The sequence below is a fragment of the Acomys minous genome (assembly GCF_964271855.1).
Source record: "Acomys minous genome assembly, chromosome: 10".
Lineage (NCBI taxonomy): Eukaryota > Metazoa > Chordata > Mammalia > Rodentia > Muridae > Acomys > Acomys minous.
The window spans coordinates 76,413,794-76,430,425 of record NC_140491.1 but is presented as its reverse complement, the minus strand read 5'-3'; the positions used below and the strand labels follow the sequence as shown (position 1 = coordinate 76,430,425).

General features: G+C 41.4%; 1 protein-coding gene across 5 annotated transcripts in view; it reads left to right on the top strand.

Moving 5' to 3' along the window:
• Nucleotides 1-16,632, top strand: part of SCAI (suppressor of cancer cell invasion) — a 108,550-nt gene that overhangs the window by 54,171 nt on the left and 37,747 nt on the right. For 4 of the 5 annotated variants that reach the window (XR_014782427.1, XM_084798159.1, XM_084798161.1 and 1 more), the window contains 6 exons: nucleotides 3,768-3,863; nucleotides 5,195-5,281; nucleotides 7,213-7,311; nucleotides 14,196-14,292; nucleotides 15,298-15,396; nucleotides 15,531-15,683. Coding sequence is in view for 4 of the 5 variants with exons in the window: in XM_084798159.1 (XP_084654285.1) it covers nucleotides 3,768-3,863; nucleotides 5,195-5,281; nucleotides 7,213-7,311; nucleotides 14,196-14,292; nucleotides 15,298-15,396; nucleotides 15,531-15,683 (631 nt within the window). In the remaining variant the exon portion in view is untranslated. The remainder of the gene's footprint in view (nucleotides 1-3,767; nucleotides 3,864-5,194; nucleotides 5,282-7,212; nucleotides 7,312-14,195; nucleotides 14,293-15,297; nucleotides 15,397-15,530; nucleotides 15,684-16,632) is intronic. The other variant, XM_084798160.1, reaches the window with a different exon arrangement.

Here is a 16,632-nt window from a genome sequence, read left to right as displayed (position 1 = left end):
TCTGCTAACAGCACTGAGGATGTAAAGAGATGTTGATGTCACACCAGCACATTCCTCAAAAACATCAGGGGAAAAAATGTGAGCAGCCAGCTTACAGTATCAGTGCCTTTGCAAAATGAAATGCAAGGTCATTTAACTTGTAGGGTAATTCACAGAGCCTCATTTAATTTAATTCCATGAGTCATTAATTTCCTATCTCTGTTGACAGCAATAATAACCAGATGATTCATTCAGAGTTAAAAGCCAGAGTCAAGCTCTGAATATCAGGAAAAAAATTGTCTATAACTCTTTATCAAATACATTATTTAATTTCAGTCTCTAAGCATATTATGGTGATTTGTATGTTAGCTCTAGGATATATGTCATTAGGAAAAAGGTGATCATAGAAAAAATTAGTTAACTTCATTTTGCAAAAGCAACACTTGGATAGTTGACTTTTAATTTTTTTTTCTATTTATTTGGTATAGGAGAAGGGATAGCACACACAAGCCATGTCATTTATGAGATGATCAAAGGACAACTTTTGGGAGTTTGTTCTCTTTTTCTACCCTATGGAACTTGCAGATCAAACTCAGGTCATCAGACTTGGCAACAGTCTCCTTACCTGCTCAGACCTTGCCAGTCACTCAATGGCTGTACTTTTTTTTTTTTTCTGAGACAGGGTTTCTCTGTGTATCCCTGGCTGTCCTGTACGTGCTTTGTAGACCAGGCTGACCTTGAGCTGTCACAGAAATCCGCCTGCCTCTCCCTCCCCTAGTGCTGAGGCTACAGGTGTGTGCCACCATGCTTGGCCAGTGTCTGATTGTTTATTTAGGCTGGAATGATAAATGCTCTGAATTCTTTTAAGGAAATTAATATTAAAAATATATAACTAGAGGTCCCCCTCAGTCACAGTCACAGGGGAAGGGAGTAAGAGGAAAATAGGAGGGAGGATACAAGGGATGGGCTAACAATTGAGATGTAATATGAATAAATTAATAAAATATATTTTTAAAAAACTAATATATATATATATATATATATATATATATATATATATATATATATATAGCATTGTTCATTGCTCTAAATGTGAGAAATGTTTGTGTACTGTCATTTACTGAAAAATCATTCTTAGTCATTTTTCTTAGTTATACTAGAAAATCAATCACTTTTATTTCAGTTTTCTTATTCTAATAACCCCAAGATTGGGCACAAAGTGTTCATCTTTAAAACTGTGTTTTGTACAACAAAGAAAATAGCAATGCCACTGTTATTATCATTATCACTCTGTATGATGCACATGTGTGGATGCACATGCCATGGAGTGCATGTGGCGGTCAGAAAGCAGCCTGTGGAGTCAGTTCTCTCCTTCCGTCTTCATATGGGAAAATGAACCCAGGCTTACAGCTAGCACTCTAACCATGAGGGGTCTCACAAGCCCACATTTAAGCAACAAAACAAGTATTACAAAAAAACAGTCTGCCAAAAAAAATAGTAAATGGTTAGACTATGGAGTTGTTTGAATACTTTTTGGTTGTTTTGTTTATATTACACATTTTTCTTAGGATGAGAAACATTTATGAATGTGTTTCTACATTGTGTATATATTGTGTGGGAGTGGCTGTTGCTTGTTTGTTATTTATATAGACAAGGTCTCCCTATGGGTAGCTTAGAATGGCCTCAAACTCAGGGCTCCCCTACTTAGGCCTTCTGCATGCTGGCATGGCAGACGTGTAGCACTATGTATGGCTTCATTGTTTTTATAGCCAAGCATTTGAAATCGAATCTTTAGGCCCTGAAGTTCCTTGCATTTGTAGATTTTCTCCATTTCAACTGCTTATGGACCTTTTTTTTTTTCCTTTATTTGCAAGGGGCAGGATTAACCCTTTTTTAGAGTATTCTGTTAAAGTACAACTAACTGATACAATCCAGGGCCAACTAGTAACATTCTGTTTTCGCCTCTTTGTGTAGAGCCCAGGTTCATCTGTCACAGTGCCTGCATTCCAGATGACTGCAGGCAGAGTTTTGCCATCCCACCAGTGGCCTCATTTCCAGTCCTTGGTAATAGTTTCCTGCTACAAAGTCCAACCCCCAGGGTCCCTCATGACAACAGCCTTCTCTCAACACCAGTTTTTACACTAGTTTTTCTTACATACTGCTGCTATAACAAATGATCCCAAATTTTTATGCCTTACTGCTAGAGAATTATTTCTAACTCCCAAATTACATGTTTGCTGTCCACATCCCTCTGAATCCATTAAGTATATCTTCTCTGTAAATGTAACTTTTATTCGCCTGAAGTAATCGTCTCAGAAGAGGCTTATTGCCTCTGTCTGCTAACATTGGCCTAGTCCTAGAAGCTTCTAGCCTCCATACAATCTAATTTAGGCCTAGAACTTTTTTCCAGCTTCTGAGACTAACCATCCTTTAGCTTTTTCTGAACTCTGGCTGGCTGGTTCGACTTAGCTGTTCTGGCTCAAACTCCTCTCCAAGCTGACTGATTCACACTGGTTTCTCTGATCTTCTGACTGAATTACTCTGTTTGGCCTCAAACTAACTCTAGCAATCTGTACTCATCTTCTGGCTCCTTCTCATTCTCTGACTCATTCTGTCTTCATCTGTGTCTAGCTTAGTCTCTCTTTCACCTGTCTTTGTAAAACCCTCCAGGTAAAACTGCCTCCTCCCTCTCTCTGCACTGCTTTCCCTTAAGTTGCCTCTCTTTCTTCTCTGTTCTCATGAGACTTGGGCATATCCTATTCTGTCAAATCTTTCTCTGATTTGTCACTTTGTCTGCATCTCAATTGGACCTCACTTTCAAACATGGGTGCTTCCTTCTACAAACTAAGTTTACCTAGGGTGTATCTGCATTCCACCTGGATCACACAGATCTAGAGGATCTTTGGATATGACAGAAGGGCCATGTTGCTGAATTAAAATTGCTCTACACTACTCTGTGTTACAGGCTATAGAGTAGTCAGTTTTAGATCAGATGGTGAAGTGAAAATGGAGTAACTTTATATTCTGTTCATTGCCCCAAACAAGCTAGTATGGTTAGGCTCAATGTTAATACAGTAGGGAGTATTTGTTTATCTAAGGCAGATATCACAGGTCATCAGGCTTAAGGACATCGAGTATTTATTTCTCTTCTAAGAAAGGTATAGAATAGCACACACCCACTTGTAGTTATGGATGCATTCCTTAAAGCAGTGTTTCCAAAGTGCTGCAGTCTTAGCTAAAGATAAACATTGGAAATCAGCAGTACCTGAGTGAGTATATCACCTGCCAGTGAAGACATTGTATCCTCGTGGGAGAGGCATTTGCAACGGACACTAAGATGAACTATAATTTAGTGTAAGACTAGGAAAACATGTGTTCTGGTCCCTAGAATTATTTTTGCTTCAAAAGCTAGAACTTCCTTTAACAGGAAAAACCTGAAGGTAAGTACTTTAATAATATGGCTTATATCATCACAAGGCATAATTTCTGAGGAAAAAGTTTAAAGATTTATTTTTTTAGTATTTATACAGTATTCTGCCAGCCTGTGAGCCAGCAGACCAGAAAAAGACATCTTATCACATTATAGATGGTTGTGAGAACCATTGAGATGTAACAAGAATAAATTAATAAAAAATTTTTTAAAAAAATAGATGGTTGCAAGCCACCATCTGGTTGCTGGGAATTGAACTCAGGACCTTCAGAGGAGCAGCCGGTGCTTTTAACCTCTGAACCATCTCTCCAGCCCAATTTCTGAAAACTTAAAGTCAACACGCACTTTATTTTTACAGAGATTTGCCGCAGTATGGACAGAAGCAATGGCAGTCCTACTTCGGAAGAACTTTTGATGTTTACACCAAACTCTGGAAATTCCAGCAGCAGCATCGGTAAAGAGCTTCATAGCTAAAGGGCAGTAAAGGCACATTGCATAATTGTATAGTAGCTATAGTTCTGACTGTGAACAAATTTAATGTTTTGTCATTCTTTATTTTTGTTTACATTTTAGTGGGGGGGTGTTGTTGTGAGGTCCACTTAGATCCAAAACAACTCAAACACTAAGTCAATGCAGATGACAAAAATGTATTGTAATCAAGCTGCTGCTGACTGACTAGGGCCACAGAGCAGACTCGGGAGCTGAACCATGATATTCTTCTCTGATTTTTTTTTCCCGAGACAGGGTCTCTCTGTGTGTAGCCTTGGCTGTCCTGGAGTAGCTTTGTAGACTAAACCAGGTTGGCCTCGAACTCACAGCGATCCGCCTGCCTCTGCCTCCCAAGTGCTGGGATTAAAGGTGTGCACCACCATGCCTGGCTCTTCTCTGATTTTTAATGAATGTGTTGTATGAGATGGTCTACTCCTACTTTCACATGGGAAGATGATCTGTGGTTTCATTCTGAAATAAGTGTGGTTAGTTGCCTATGCTATTTGGGGAGGAAATATTGCATCTTTTCTTTCTTTTTTTTCAGCATAGGGTTTCTCTGTGTGGTCCTGGCTATTCTGGAACTCACTCTTTAGACCAGGCTGGCCTTGAGCTCACAGAGATCTACCTATCTCTTCCTCCTAAGTGCTAGGATCAAAGGTATGCCTTCATGCCTGGCTTCAGTAGATATTTAATTTAAATTTTTTAGCTGGATGTGGTGGTACACATTTATAATTGTAGTACTTAGGAGGTGGAAATAGAATCAAGAGTTCATGTTCATTCTCAGCTCCATAGTTTTTCAAGGCCACTCTTGGCTACATGAAATCAGTAGGTAAAGTGTTTGTCATACAGTGTGAGACTATAATCCCAGCTGATCATGTAGTGATATGGCAGGCAAAGATGGAAGAATCCCTGGCTCACCTACATGCCCAGTAGTGACCAGAATGTAAGAGGCAATGGCTGACAAGCAGGGGTATCGTCTGTTTGTGCCACCCTTGAGCTGTGGCATACACACCTGCACTCACATAATCACATGCTCATGCACACTCACATACATATACACATAATGATGTAACATAAATCAGTAGAGAAATATTTGTTAATGTGGTTGAATGATTATGGGGAACTGTTATAATTCACGAGCTTTGCTAATGAGATGATATCGTTGAATTTATTTATATTTTGGTTTTCTTCTTCTTCTTCTTCTTCTTCTTCTTCTTCTTCTTCTTCTTCTTCTTCTTCTTCTTCTTCTTCTTCTTCTTCTTCTTCTTCTTCTTCTTTTGTCGCCTATGTAAACAGACAAGTCTTGGATAATCGGTATGGCTTGAAGCGGTGGCAAATAGGAGAAATTGCTTCCAAGATTGGGCAGCTGTATTACCACTATTAGTAAGTGATTTACACGTGGTAAGAAGAAAGTGTTTCTTTGGTTACAACAGAGCATGTAAGAGGGAGGAAAGGAAGTTATAGATGGAATTGTGTTGAGGCCAGATGGATCAAGATGATGTCATGAAATGGCCCTGCATAATTCAAGCAGTATTATTTATGTCAAGAGCTCTCTGCAGGACCCAATTTGATCAGGAGTTTAATTTTGGGTTGGTTTGATTTGTTGTTGTTGTTGTTGTTGTTGTTTTAACTATAAATACAGCCAGGTATGGTAGCACCCATCTTTAATCCCAGCACTCGAGAAGCACAGGCACGTAGATCTCTGTGAATTTGAGGCTAGCTTGGTCTACAAAGAGTCTAGAATAACCAGGGCTCTTTGTAACAGAGAAACCCTGTCTCAAAAAACCAAAATAAATAAATAAATAATGAAAAATACTAAATAGATTTATTGTTCTTAGGAGAATTTAAATCTTGATGGGGTGTAGAGACATATAGCGTGTATGACATTTACAGCACTCTTTAGACAGTCATCCTAGTTGGCTGTGTTTGAAAGGTTATGTGAGGTAAGTTGACGGTTGTTTGCATCCTTAAAATAGTAACATCTGTGTAGTCCCACCTTTGAGTGAGGAAAGAAGAGATCTCCTATTACAAAGGTAAATCTCAGCACAAAATAACATCAATAACAAAAGACTTGAGCCTTTTATACTTTAAAAAGATAAGGGAAAAAAACACACAAATCGATAGTGACACACACCTTTGATCCCAGCACTCAGAAGGCAGAGGCAGGTGGATCTCTGTGAGTTCCAGGACAGCCAGGATTACACAGAAAAGCCCTGTCTCAAAAACACAAAACAAAGAAATGTCTCATCTTCCCAGTGTGGGCATGCCACTTAGAATGCACACTACTGCAACCCCTCTCTTTGTCTGAACAAGATCTTAAAACTCCTTAGCTATAGTGTTGAGAGTAAGTGACTTTTGGAGTGCTCAAAGATACATACACCATCCCTCCAAGACTCAGAGAATAGTAATTAGGGAAAAGAGTGGGGCCAAAAAGAGAATGCCAGCCTGCAAATAGGGAGATGGGCTGGCAAGTTTTCTGGGCAAGACATGCGTTGTAATCATGAGCCGTCAGCAACTTAAGATGTCTGCACTGGGTCTCCACTAAAACTGGCTCATTAATAACTAGGCCTTGATGAAAGAGGGGTCGGGGCCTACACTCTCTGCTGAGCTGTTTCTTACTGATTTCCTGCACTTGTGAACCCACTGGTGACTTCACCAGGCTCCAGCAGCTAGTCCCAATCTGATCACTGCAGAAATGGCCGTAGGTAAACTAAGTGAGTCTCACAACAAAATCATGTCATGAATCTGGGAAAGGACAGGAAGAAACAAGACTTGATAGGAGTGGAAAGATGAGAGAGAGGAGAGAGAAACCAGGATGCGTTATATACATTTGTGTGTATGTGTGTGTAAAATTGTCAAGGCACTAAATAATTTAAGTAAATTATTTTTTAAAGTCTCCTACTAAACTAGATATGCTAAACAGACAACATAGCTCATTAACATTCCTCAAAGAGTAGTATTGGTTAGTAAGGTGGGGGGGGGGGGCAAAGAAATGGGCCAAAGTTCAAGTGACAGTGGATTACAGTGAGGTCACAGCTCTAGTCCAGGAAGCAGATATACTGGAGTAAAATGTCCCTTGTAGAATGAGAATGACATCTGCTTTAGTTGACCTCCAAAAGGCTTGGGACAGCAGAGAATACTTTGTTGTTGCTATTATTACGAGGCAATTAAAAGATAAATATGATTAATACTGTGTTGACTCAAAGTTAAGACAGTCATTTCCACCCCCTGTGTGGAGTCGGGCAGTCTAGAACAAGTGTTTCTCATGAGAAATACAGCCACTTTGGGTCTTATTTAATTTTTTTTTCTTATAGTTTACGCACATCTGAGACAAGCTATCTGAATGAAGCTTTCTCCTTCTACTCTGCAATCAGACAGAGATCATACTACTCTCAAGTCAATAAAGAAGACAGGTATGTGTCAGCTGTGCTTTAAGAAAGATGATCACAAGACATTCAGCATTTTAGTTCATGTGGAAATGGTGCAAAAAATAATTTCATTTTATCACTGTGTGTGTGTGTGTGTGTGTGCTGTGTCCATGTCTGTGTATTCATGCTCCCGTGTATACATGCCACAGTGTACATGTGACAATCAGGGGATAACTTTTAGGAGTCATTCTCTACTTTGACCACACAGGTTCTGGAAATCCAACTCAGACCATCAGGCAAGTGCCTTTATCCACTGAGCCATCTTGTCCTAGAGGGGTATTTCTTTATGATAGGAAAGGTTACACAGGTTTCATGGGGAAGAAAGGACTCTAAAACTAGGCATAACTAATGTCTTTATTATCTCTAGACACTAGTTTTTACACATATGTCTTCAAAAGCCTATTGACAACTCTCAGAGAAAAGATTGCTAACATTCTTTGAATTTTCTGTTTTAAACTCACTGTGGAGGCTGGAGAGATGGCTCAGCAGTTAAGAGCACTGTCTGCTCTTCCAGAGGCCCTGAGTTCAATTCCCAGCAACCACATGGTGGCTCACAACCATCTATACCCTCTAATGCCCTCTTCTGGTATACATGCAGATTATATATATAATCTTAAAAAAAAAACAAACCTCACTATGAGATGTGGTGGCAAACACTCTTAGTCCCAGCACTTGGGAGGCAGACAAATGGAGCTCTTTGTATTGGAAGGCTAGGGCTGCATAGTGAAACGATCTTTTAAAAAAAAAAAAGTCCAAAAAAGACAAAACCACAATGCCTTTTTGGTCAGCATATTCAGCTGAGCATGATACCTTCTTGAGATGTGAGTGTTGAGCCCAGCAGGAATACCAGCAACCTTAACAGCAGTATGCATCTGGAGAATCAGAGTGTGAAGTCCATTCCATCCAGGTTCAAGCCAATCGCTTTGGAAGCAGCGGACTATTACAGACAGCGTCTCCAGGCCGGAATGGGTGATCGGCTAGCAATACTCAGTGGGTTGAGCAGCCTGGACCTCAGGGAAAATCTTAGCCAAGGTTAATTGCAATGCTTTTAAGAACTCAGAAATTGGAGTGGAGAAATCTAATAACAGTCTAGCTTGTGCCCAAGAGATCATGAGAGGTGAGGTGGTTTCCTATTAACGGTCTTGCCTGGGTGAACTTTTTTCATCAAGGGGTACATAGGACCCCGAGAAGGACATAAGGCAAGAGGTCAACCCAGTTACTACCAGTCTCAATAGTATGTTTAGTTTAAAATCTCCTTTAAAGTTTTATTCATCCTCTCTACTTTTCTTGACCTCTGAGGATGATATATACAATGAAGTTTCCAGTTTATGTTAAGAGCCTTATTGAGCAATTGAGAATTTGGCCAAGAAGGCTGGACCACTATCAGACCTCAGAAATATGGGGAGACCGAGTCTGGGAGTAATTTCCGTTATTAATTTCTTAGTTACCACTTGGGCCATTTCTACTTTGTTGGTACCAAAAAAGGCCAGCAGATATTTTGTAGCCATATAGTCCTGGCTTGACTTTAGTGAAGATCAATTCCCAATTCACCAGGTACATCACCAGGTACATGACCTCAGGGAAGCATGTTCTTGGCATTTACCTGGGCACAGGTCTAGTAGCAATCTGAAGTGCTCTAAAGTTTTTCTCAGTGTCCAGGTAGTCAGACATGAAGGGAGTTCTGAGATCCTAGGTGATGAGTGGATGGAGCAGTCAGTGCAAGGCAGTTAGCCAGTTTTGGCCCAGTACCTTTGGCAAGCAGATTTTTCTGTCAGGTAAGATCCATTGCAGCTCTCCTGAGCTCTCAGGTCAGACTGACGTAATCTCCTCTGGATCTTACCGAGGAACATCTTCAATGAGTCAGGTCTCAGGAACACCAGATAGTTCCAGGATGCTCTGGGGTTTGGGTTCCCTGAGGGCAGCCTCTTTGATGACTTGATCTACATGATTGCTACCTGGAGTTTGGGAGCTTTTGTCCTTTTTTGTATTCTGGTTAGTTCATTTGGCAGCCAGATGGCCTCTAGCAACTGGACAATTTCATGGGTGGGTGGTTGGCTGGTTGGTTGGTTTTTTGAGATAGGATTTCTCTGTGTAGCCTTGGCTGGACTGAACTCACTCTGTAGACCAGGCAAGCCTCAAACTCAGAGATCCATCTGCCTCTGCCTCCCCAAGTGCTGGGATTACAGGCATGCACCACCACACCCGGCTTCATGTTTATTTTTAATACTCTTTCCCTCTAAGGTGAGTAAGCCCGTGTGTGTGTGTGTGTGTGTGTGTGTGTGTGTGTGTGTGTGTGTGTTTCAAGACAGGGTTTCTCTGTGTAGCTTTTGGCTATCCTGGACTCGCTTTGTAGACCAGGCTGACCTCAAACTCACAGTGATCCATCTGCCTCCCAAATACTGGGATTAAAGGCATGCACCACCATGCCTTTGTATCTTTTTTTTAAACAGATTTAATTGAGTTTATTTTTTCTTGTATAAAAACCGCTATGTGGTAGCCACAGCTGGAGCATGGGTCCTCTAAACAGTATGGGTTTTCACAAGATGATCAGTGAATTCCTGTTAAAGGAGACTTGGTGAACAGTCTCTTTCCAGAGGTCTGTTGTGTAGGTCTTGGAGATAGCATCAAAAGTGGCCTTGGCAGAGTTGCCCAGGGTGTCAGTACAACCCCTGGCTAATGTGTAGCAGTCATCAATACCAGCCATCATCAGTACCTTGCATGGAGCAGCATGTGGCTTGCCAGTCTTGTTCCCCCAGTAGCCTCTCTGCACGGGGACAATGGAAAGCTTGGCCAAGATGAAGGCCCCCCGGATGGCAGTGGCTACCTCCTTGGAGCACTTAACTCCAAGACCAACATGACCATTGTAGTCCCCAATAGTGACAAAAGCCCGCATCTGCTTCTGCCCTGGCATGATCTTCAGAACCTCATCCTTTAGGGATGCGCCCTGGAAAAGGTCAATAATCTCCTATTCTTTAATGGGCAGGGAGAACAGGTAGATCTCCCCTGAGGATTTTGTCTTCATGTCCTTAACCAAGCAGCCCAACTTCGTGACAGGAATCCACTCCTTGTCTTCTGCTTTACCTCTACAAGCCCCTCAGCTTCAACCATAACCACACCACAGCCCCTAAAACCGCTGCCAAATCCTCTGCGGAAGCCACCAAGACTTCCTAATCCTGGGCCCCCGGGTTCTCCGGGCTCTCCTACTGCACTGGCATCATCCAACATTTGGTGTTTCCCAGAGGAAGAAGAAGAAGCTTTTGTATCTTTCTATGTATGTCAGGGGCCAGCTGAGTAGCCAACAAGGTTAATGGCCTTGAGATTTTCCTGGTCCTCTGGGTCTCTAGGGGTATATAACCAATAGGCATCCAGCAGTCACTCCAGGAAAGCCCAAGGTGGTTCGTGTGGGTTCATCTGCTTTCTTAGATAGGTTAGTGGGCTTTCAGGCTGCCCATTTCATCCCTTCTAACAGAACCTGAAGGTACTCACTGAGTAAACACCTACCTTTCTCTGTGTTGTAGTCTCATTGCGGTCTGTGTCTTGACAGAGCCTTTGTCCTGTCTTGTCTCTGCGCTCTGGTCATCGGCCATTGAAGTTATTCCAGGGAGTGCTTGAGTTACTTTTGTGAGGATGTGTTTCCTTCAGTAGTGAAGAGGGGGGGCATGGAGAATCTGTTGAGTTGTCCCATGGGAAATAATTGAAAAAGATGAGTCAGTCAGAGAAATTAAGGGATCAGGGTTAGTGCTGAAAGTGCAGTTATAGAGATCTGTAGTGGAGAAAGGGACATACAGTGATTGTCAGGAAACAGCTGTAGGGGAGGGAGGACCAAAGGAGGTGCCACCCCAGAACCAAAATTGGAGGAGGATTTGGGAGGGTAATATGGCACCCTGTGCTGGATTTGGGGAAGGGAAAAGATAGGGGGAGTTAGGGAAGAGCTGGTGTGTGGGGTAGAGGTGGGAGGAGGGCAGAGTGAGTCTTTAGTTGTGGAGACTGAGGTGGCAAAGGTGGCGGTTGAGACAAGAATAGGAGCAGGGGGTAAATATGGTTATATGAAGGAAGGAAGAGTTCTTCCTCCTGTGAGTCCTGTAAAAACAGTTTTCAGAGGGAGCTCCTGGGTCTTTGCTATAGGCCCTTGAAGGGCCCATCTGCTGACAGAGCTTGGCCACCTTGGATTATACAGACATTCATGGAGGGAGAGGAGGCAAGTTGGAAGTTGCTTTAGCCCAAAGCAAGATGTATCCAGTCTGTACTGGGTAGCCAAACTTACCTGGGGTGCCATTACCACTGTCTAGCCTAACTGAAAGTCAGAAGTGCCCTGGGAGGGCCAGTCAGCCCCAACTGTGGGCCATTCAGTGTCACATCTTGGTAATAAGATAATCTAATTCTCCTTTACTGCTAGGGGTGGGGGTGGGAAAGTTTGACAGAATTCTTTAGAAAACAGGTTAGAGGACTATTAGGCTTGCTAGTTCAGTTGCCCCAATCCAAAATAAACCAATTACCGGAAAGTACAAAAGGCAAAATGGAGAAAGTAAAAATGAAGCTAAAGACAAGACCTAAAACCAGGCTCTGTACAGGAGAATATTCAGGTTCTGTCGAAAGCTCCTATGTCCCAGATCAAGGTCCCAACAGACCAGACTATGACTTACCAGGGAGGCCTCTGTATACGCCTGCAGCTTTTCTCAGCACGGCAGTTCACTCTGATAGTCCAGTGCACACCTTGGAACCTTGGAACTTCTCAAGTTGTGCACCTCCTGAGGTGACGCCCTTGCCCTGCAGCCCCAGAGGGAAGGTCCAGCTTTAGAATTCGGGTGAGTGATCTAAATCTCACTGGGGCCTCCAGAAAATGGAAATCCTACCAGGGAGAATAAGACCACCACCACCACAATTTTGAGCCAGATTTGAAGCAAGCTTGATTTTTTTTTTTTTAAGAACACCCAAGAGCTGTCCAGTAACTGCCTCCTAAGTTGTGTTAAAGAGAGCTACCCAGGTCCAGTTTTTGGCCACTTTTTAAGGAGTAAAATCACAGGAAGTTGCAAAACAGGTTTATGGAAGAAAGACAAGGGTGCAATAGGGAAATACAGAAAATCTTTAAAAAAAAAAAAGCCACCATGTGATTAGGGAAGGTTAAGGAGGATCAAAGGTCAGGGTGTTCTAAAAAAAACAAGTCAAGGTCATGAGTTGGGGCAGGTCAGGCTCCAGGAAACAGACATTAAAACATCAACTCAGCTCTTTATTTATTATGCATAGTGTTCTGCCAACATGTACATCTTCATGCCAGAAGAGGGCACCAAATCTCACTATAGACTGTTGTGAGCCACCATGTGGTTGCAGGGAATTGAACTAAAAACCTTTAGAAGAGCAGCCAGTGTCTTAACCTCTGAGCCAAACCTCCAGCCAACAACTCAGCTCTTACAGTAAATGGAAACTAATTTTTAACAATGTCGCATTCAATGACAGATGAATGACTACATTCAAAATGGAGTCAGGCAGGTTTGTCACTGAAGCAGAAATGAGACCTGCACAGTGACCCTCAAGACGTACCTCCAAGGACATACTTCCTTGAGCCTTCCAAAACTGTCACTAAGTGGAGACCAAGTATTCAAAAATGTGAGCTTGTAGGCACATGTCAGTTTCAAATCAGAGCAGAACTCAAACTGTATTTTTTTTACAATTATATTTATTCCACTGTTTTGTGTATTTCCTTAACTCGCCAACATTTAAATTACTATTCAAGCCTTAAGGTCTGTGAAGAAAGGATTTTTGTTGTGTTTTTAATCATTGTTCTTTTAGTATCAAGACTTTCTTATTTTTTAGAATTAAATTTTTTATTTCATGTGTATATGTATATGTGCACCACGTGCATGCCTTGTGCCCAAGCAGGCCAGAAGATGGTGGAGCCCCTAGATTAAAGTTACAGATTGTTATGAGCTATGTGGGTGCTGGGGATTGAACTTAGGTCCTCTGCAAGAGAAACAAGTCCTCTCTCTTTTTAAAAAAAAAAAGATTTATTTTTTTATTATTATGTATATACAGTGTTCTGCTCTAACCTGCTAAACCATCTCTCCAGTCCCAATCATGGCACTGTTCCCTATGCACTTAAATTCTCAGTAGCTGCTTGTTGGATGAAAGAATGTAGGATGGGGACCTAATCAGCGTGTAAAATGTGTTTAAATGGCTACCTGGTTTTGAGTTTTGAGACAATCTTAAGTATCCCAGGCTGCCCTTGAGCTTAGTACTTGAACTCCTGATCCTCCTGCCTCCACCTCTTGAGATGTGGAATTATAGGCAAGTACTACCCTGCAAGCTAAGGCTGTTTGGCTTTATGTGAAATTTTCTGTCACTGCTCGAATAATGATAAAGCTTTAAAAGCCATCTAAAAGTAGAAAAAGTCAAAACAACATAAAAGGATCAGCTCAGGACCCCCCCAAGACCAAGTTCTCCGCACAATAGATTTATTTGCCCCAGCGGAGCAAAGGGCATGGAATACGAGATAAGAAGAGGAAGAGACAAGGGGGCGAGACAAAGGAGTGGCCCATAGGCAAATGGAGTTTGTAAGGTAAAGGGGACGACCCTGTGTTAGATGAGGTATTTAATTTTAAATGGGCATGTTGATTAGGAAAGCCAAATGGGGTTCTTGATTGCTGGACTTTAATACTTTGATAGCTAGACCTAGATAGTCAGCCTCTGGAGGAAGAAGTGGCCAAATAAGGGCATATTCCTTGGTGGCTAGCTTCAGGAATGTAATCTAAAGGTTTTCAGCAAGGCAGAAGTGGGGGAAGGGCAAGGCCTGCCATGCTCAGGCTGGCCAGAGCCCCTTTTCAACATGTTTTGCATTTTAATATGATGACTTATTTCTCTTTTGTCCACTGTAGGCCTGAGTTGGTTGTTAAGAAACTCCGATACTATGCAAGATTCATAGTAGTATGTCTTCTTCTTAACAAAATGGATGTTGTGAAAGACCTGGTAAAGGTAAATAGACTTTTTTTTTTTTTTTTTTTTTTAAAGAAGAGTCTTGGCATCTAATCCAGGCTGGTCTTGGATTTGTAATCACCATGGATCAGTCTCTCCAGTGCTGAGATTATAAATGTACTTTAAAATTACTATAACCCAGCCAGGCATGGTACTGCTTGATTCTAATCCCAGTAGTTAGAAGGCTGACCTCTAAGTTCCAGGTAGCCCTTGCTGTCCTGGAACTCATTATATGGCCCAGGCTATCTGTAAACTCTTGGCAATCCTCCTAACTCAGTCTTGAGTGCTTACAGGTGTGAGCCACCATACCTACCTTGATAGCAAACTTCTTAATGAATTTCACTCAATATGTCCTAATTTTCACAAGCCCATTAGAAGGAGATCTGTATTCTGCTAGGATATTCTACCCTCATCTACTAATTAGACTATTTCCAAAGCACAATGTGATTTAAATCCAAGGAAGGGTGTGTTCTTTGTGTGTTAACATTTATGAGTTTGTTTCTTGGGCAGTTCTTTTAATAAGTTCATTGCTGATATAATATCAAGTAAGAAGTAGATATTTATCAAGTTTTTATTTGTTGTGTATCATCCTGAATTTTTTTTAAGCAAATCTGTGGTTTTCATTCTTTGTTTTCTGTTATAATTTAGATTGGATATTGATACTGATCAAACATAATTCTGTTACTTTCTGTCAGGAATATTACAATACAGCTGGTTTTTATGGCGATTAAACTTTTAACATCCATTTAGAGAGAGAGAGAGAGAGAGAGAGAGAGAGTGTGTGTGTGTGTGTGTGTGTGTGTGTGTGTGTGTTGGCACAGAGGTAGGTGTCAGGTCAGAGGATAACGTGCAGCCATTGGTTCTCTTCTTTTACTATGTGGGTTTCATGGTTGAACACAAGTTGTCAGGCTAAGTGGCAGATAAGTTTACCTACTGAGCCATCTCACTAGCCTTTTTATGGAAATTATTAATAACCCCTTTTCTTTGTGGCATTTCTAATACCAGGAATTGTCTGATGAAATTGAAGATTATACTCATCGCTTTAATACTGAAGATCAAGTGGAGTGGAACCTGGTGCTTCAAGAGGTAGCGGCATTCATTGAGGTAATTTCTTGAGAGAAAGGTTGTCATAGTCATAGGCAGGCAAATAACTGCGCTGTGCATTTGTTTGTGTATATGACTTCGAGAAGAACAAATAGTGATATTCTGTGTAGCCATTAATGCGCTTTTGTCTTCAGGCAGATCCTGTGATGGTGTTAAATGATGATAACACCATTGTTATCACATCCAATCGCCTCGCTGAAACAGGAGCCCCCTTGCTGGAGCAAGGCATGATTGTGGGACAGTTGTCTCTGGCTGATGCACTCATTATTGGTAATTGTAATAATCAGGTAAAGAACTGTGGAGGATTTATACTTAAAATTCACTTTTAAAAAGGTTAGTTTTGATCATGGTGGAATTTTTCCCTTGTAGCATTTCTTATGTCTATGAGGAATGGTTAATTCAATTGTGCCATGTGTATGTATGTATGTAAATTGTTGAGAAAGAATTTTTAATGACAGAAAAAGATGCATATTAGTTTATTAATTTGCCACTGAGCTACATCTCCAGCCCAATCAGTATTTATGAAGTATCAGTCATGTCTCCAGGGGTGTGTGTGTGTGTGTGTGTGTGTGTGTGTGTATGTGTGTGTGTGTGTGTGTGTGTAAGAAAATGACAAAGTGCCTTCACTAATGGAGATTTCGGTGTACTTGTAAAAAACGATTATTAACAAAATAACTACTTAGATAATACTACTTCAGCAAATGTAGCAAAGGAGAGATATTTTTCTGATGTCTGGCATCAAGGAATATGAGCTAGTCTATAGATAATGGGATGTTTTTCTAAGAAAGTGCTTTGGTTAAGAATTACAGTACGAGCCAGACAGTAATGGTGCACACCTTTAATCTCAGTACTCAGGAAACAGAAGCAGGCATATCTCTGTGAGTTCAAAGCCAAGTTCCAGGACAGCCAGGGCTACACAGGAAACCCTGGGTTAAAAAACAACAACAAAAAACAACAACAACAAAAACTTGGAATTTTTCCAGAGTAAGCACACCAAGCAAAAATGACAGTTGCGCTTCTGTCTGTAGTTTTGGCTATCTGGGAGGAGGGTGCACTGGTAGAAGGCTGCCCTGGGTGGGATGGAGAGAGCAAGAAGGGCAAGAAAAGGTCTGGAAGATTGTCTTTTCCCAACTGCACAGAAAACTAGGTCCAAGGCAAGGACAGGAGCTAATGAGGGCTGCATTTTGAGGTCAGTTTTTATAATTAACTAAATTACTTTTTATTTCTTGGTTGTCA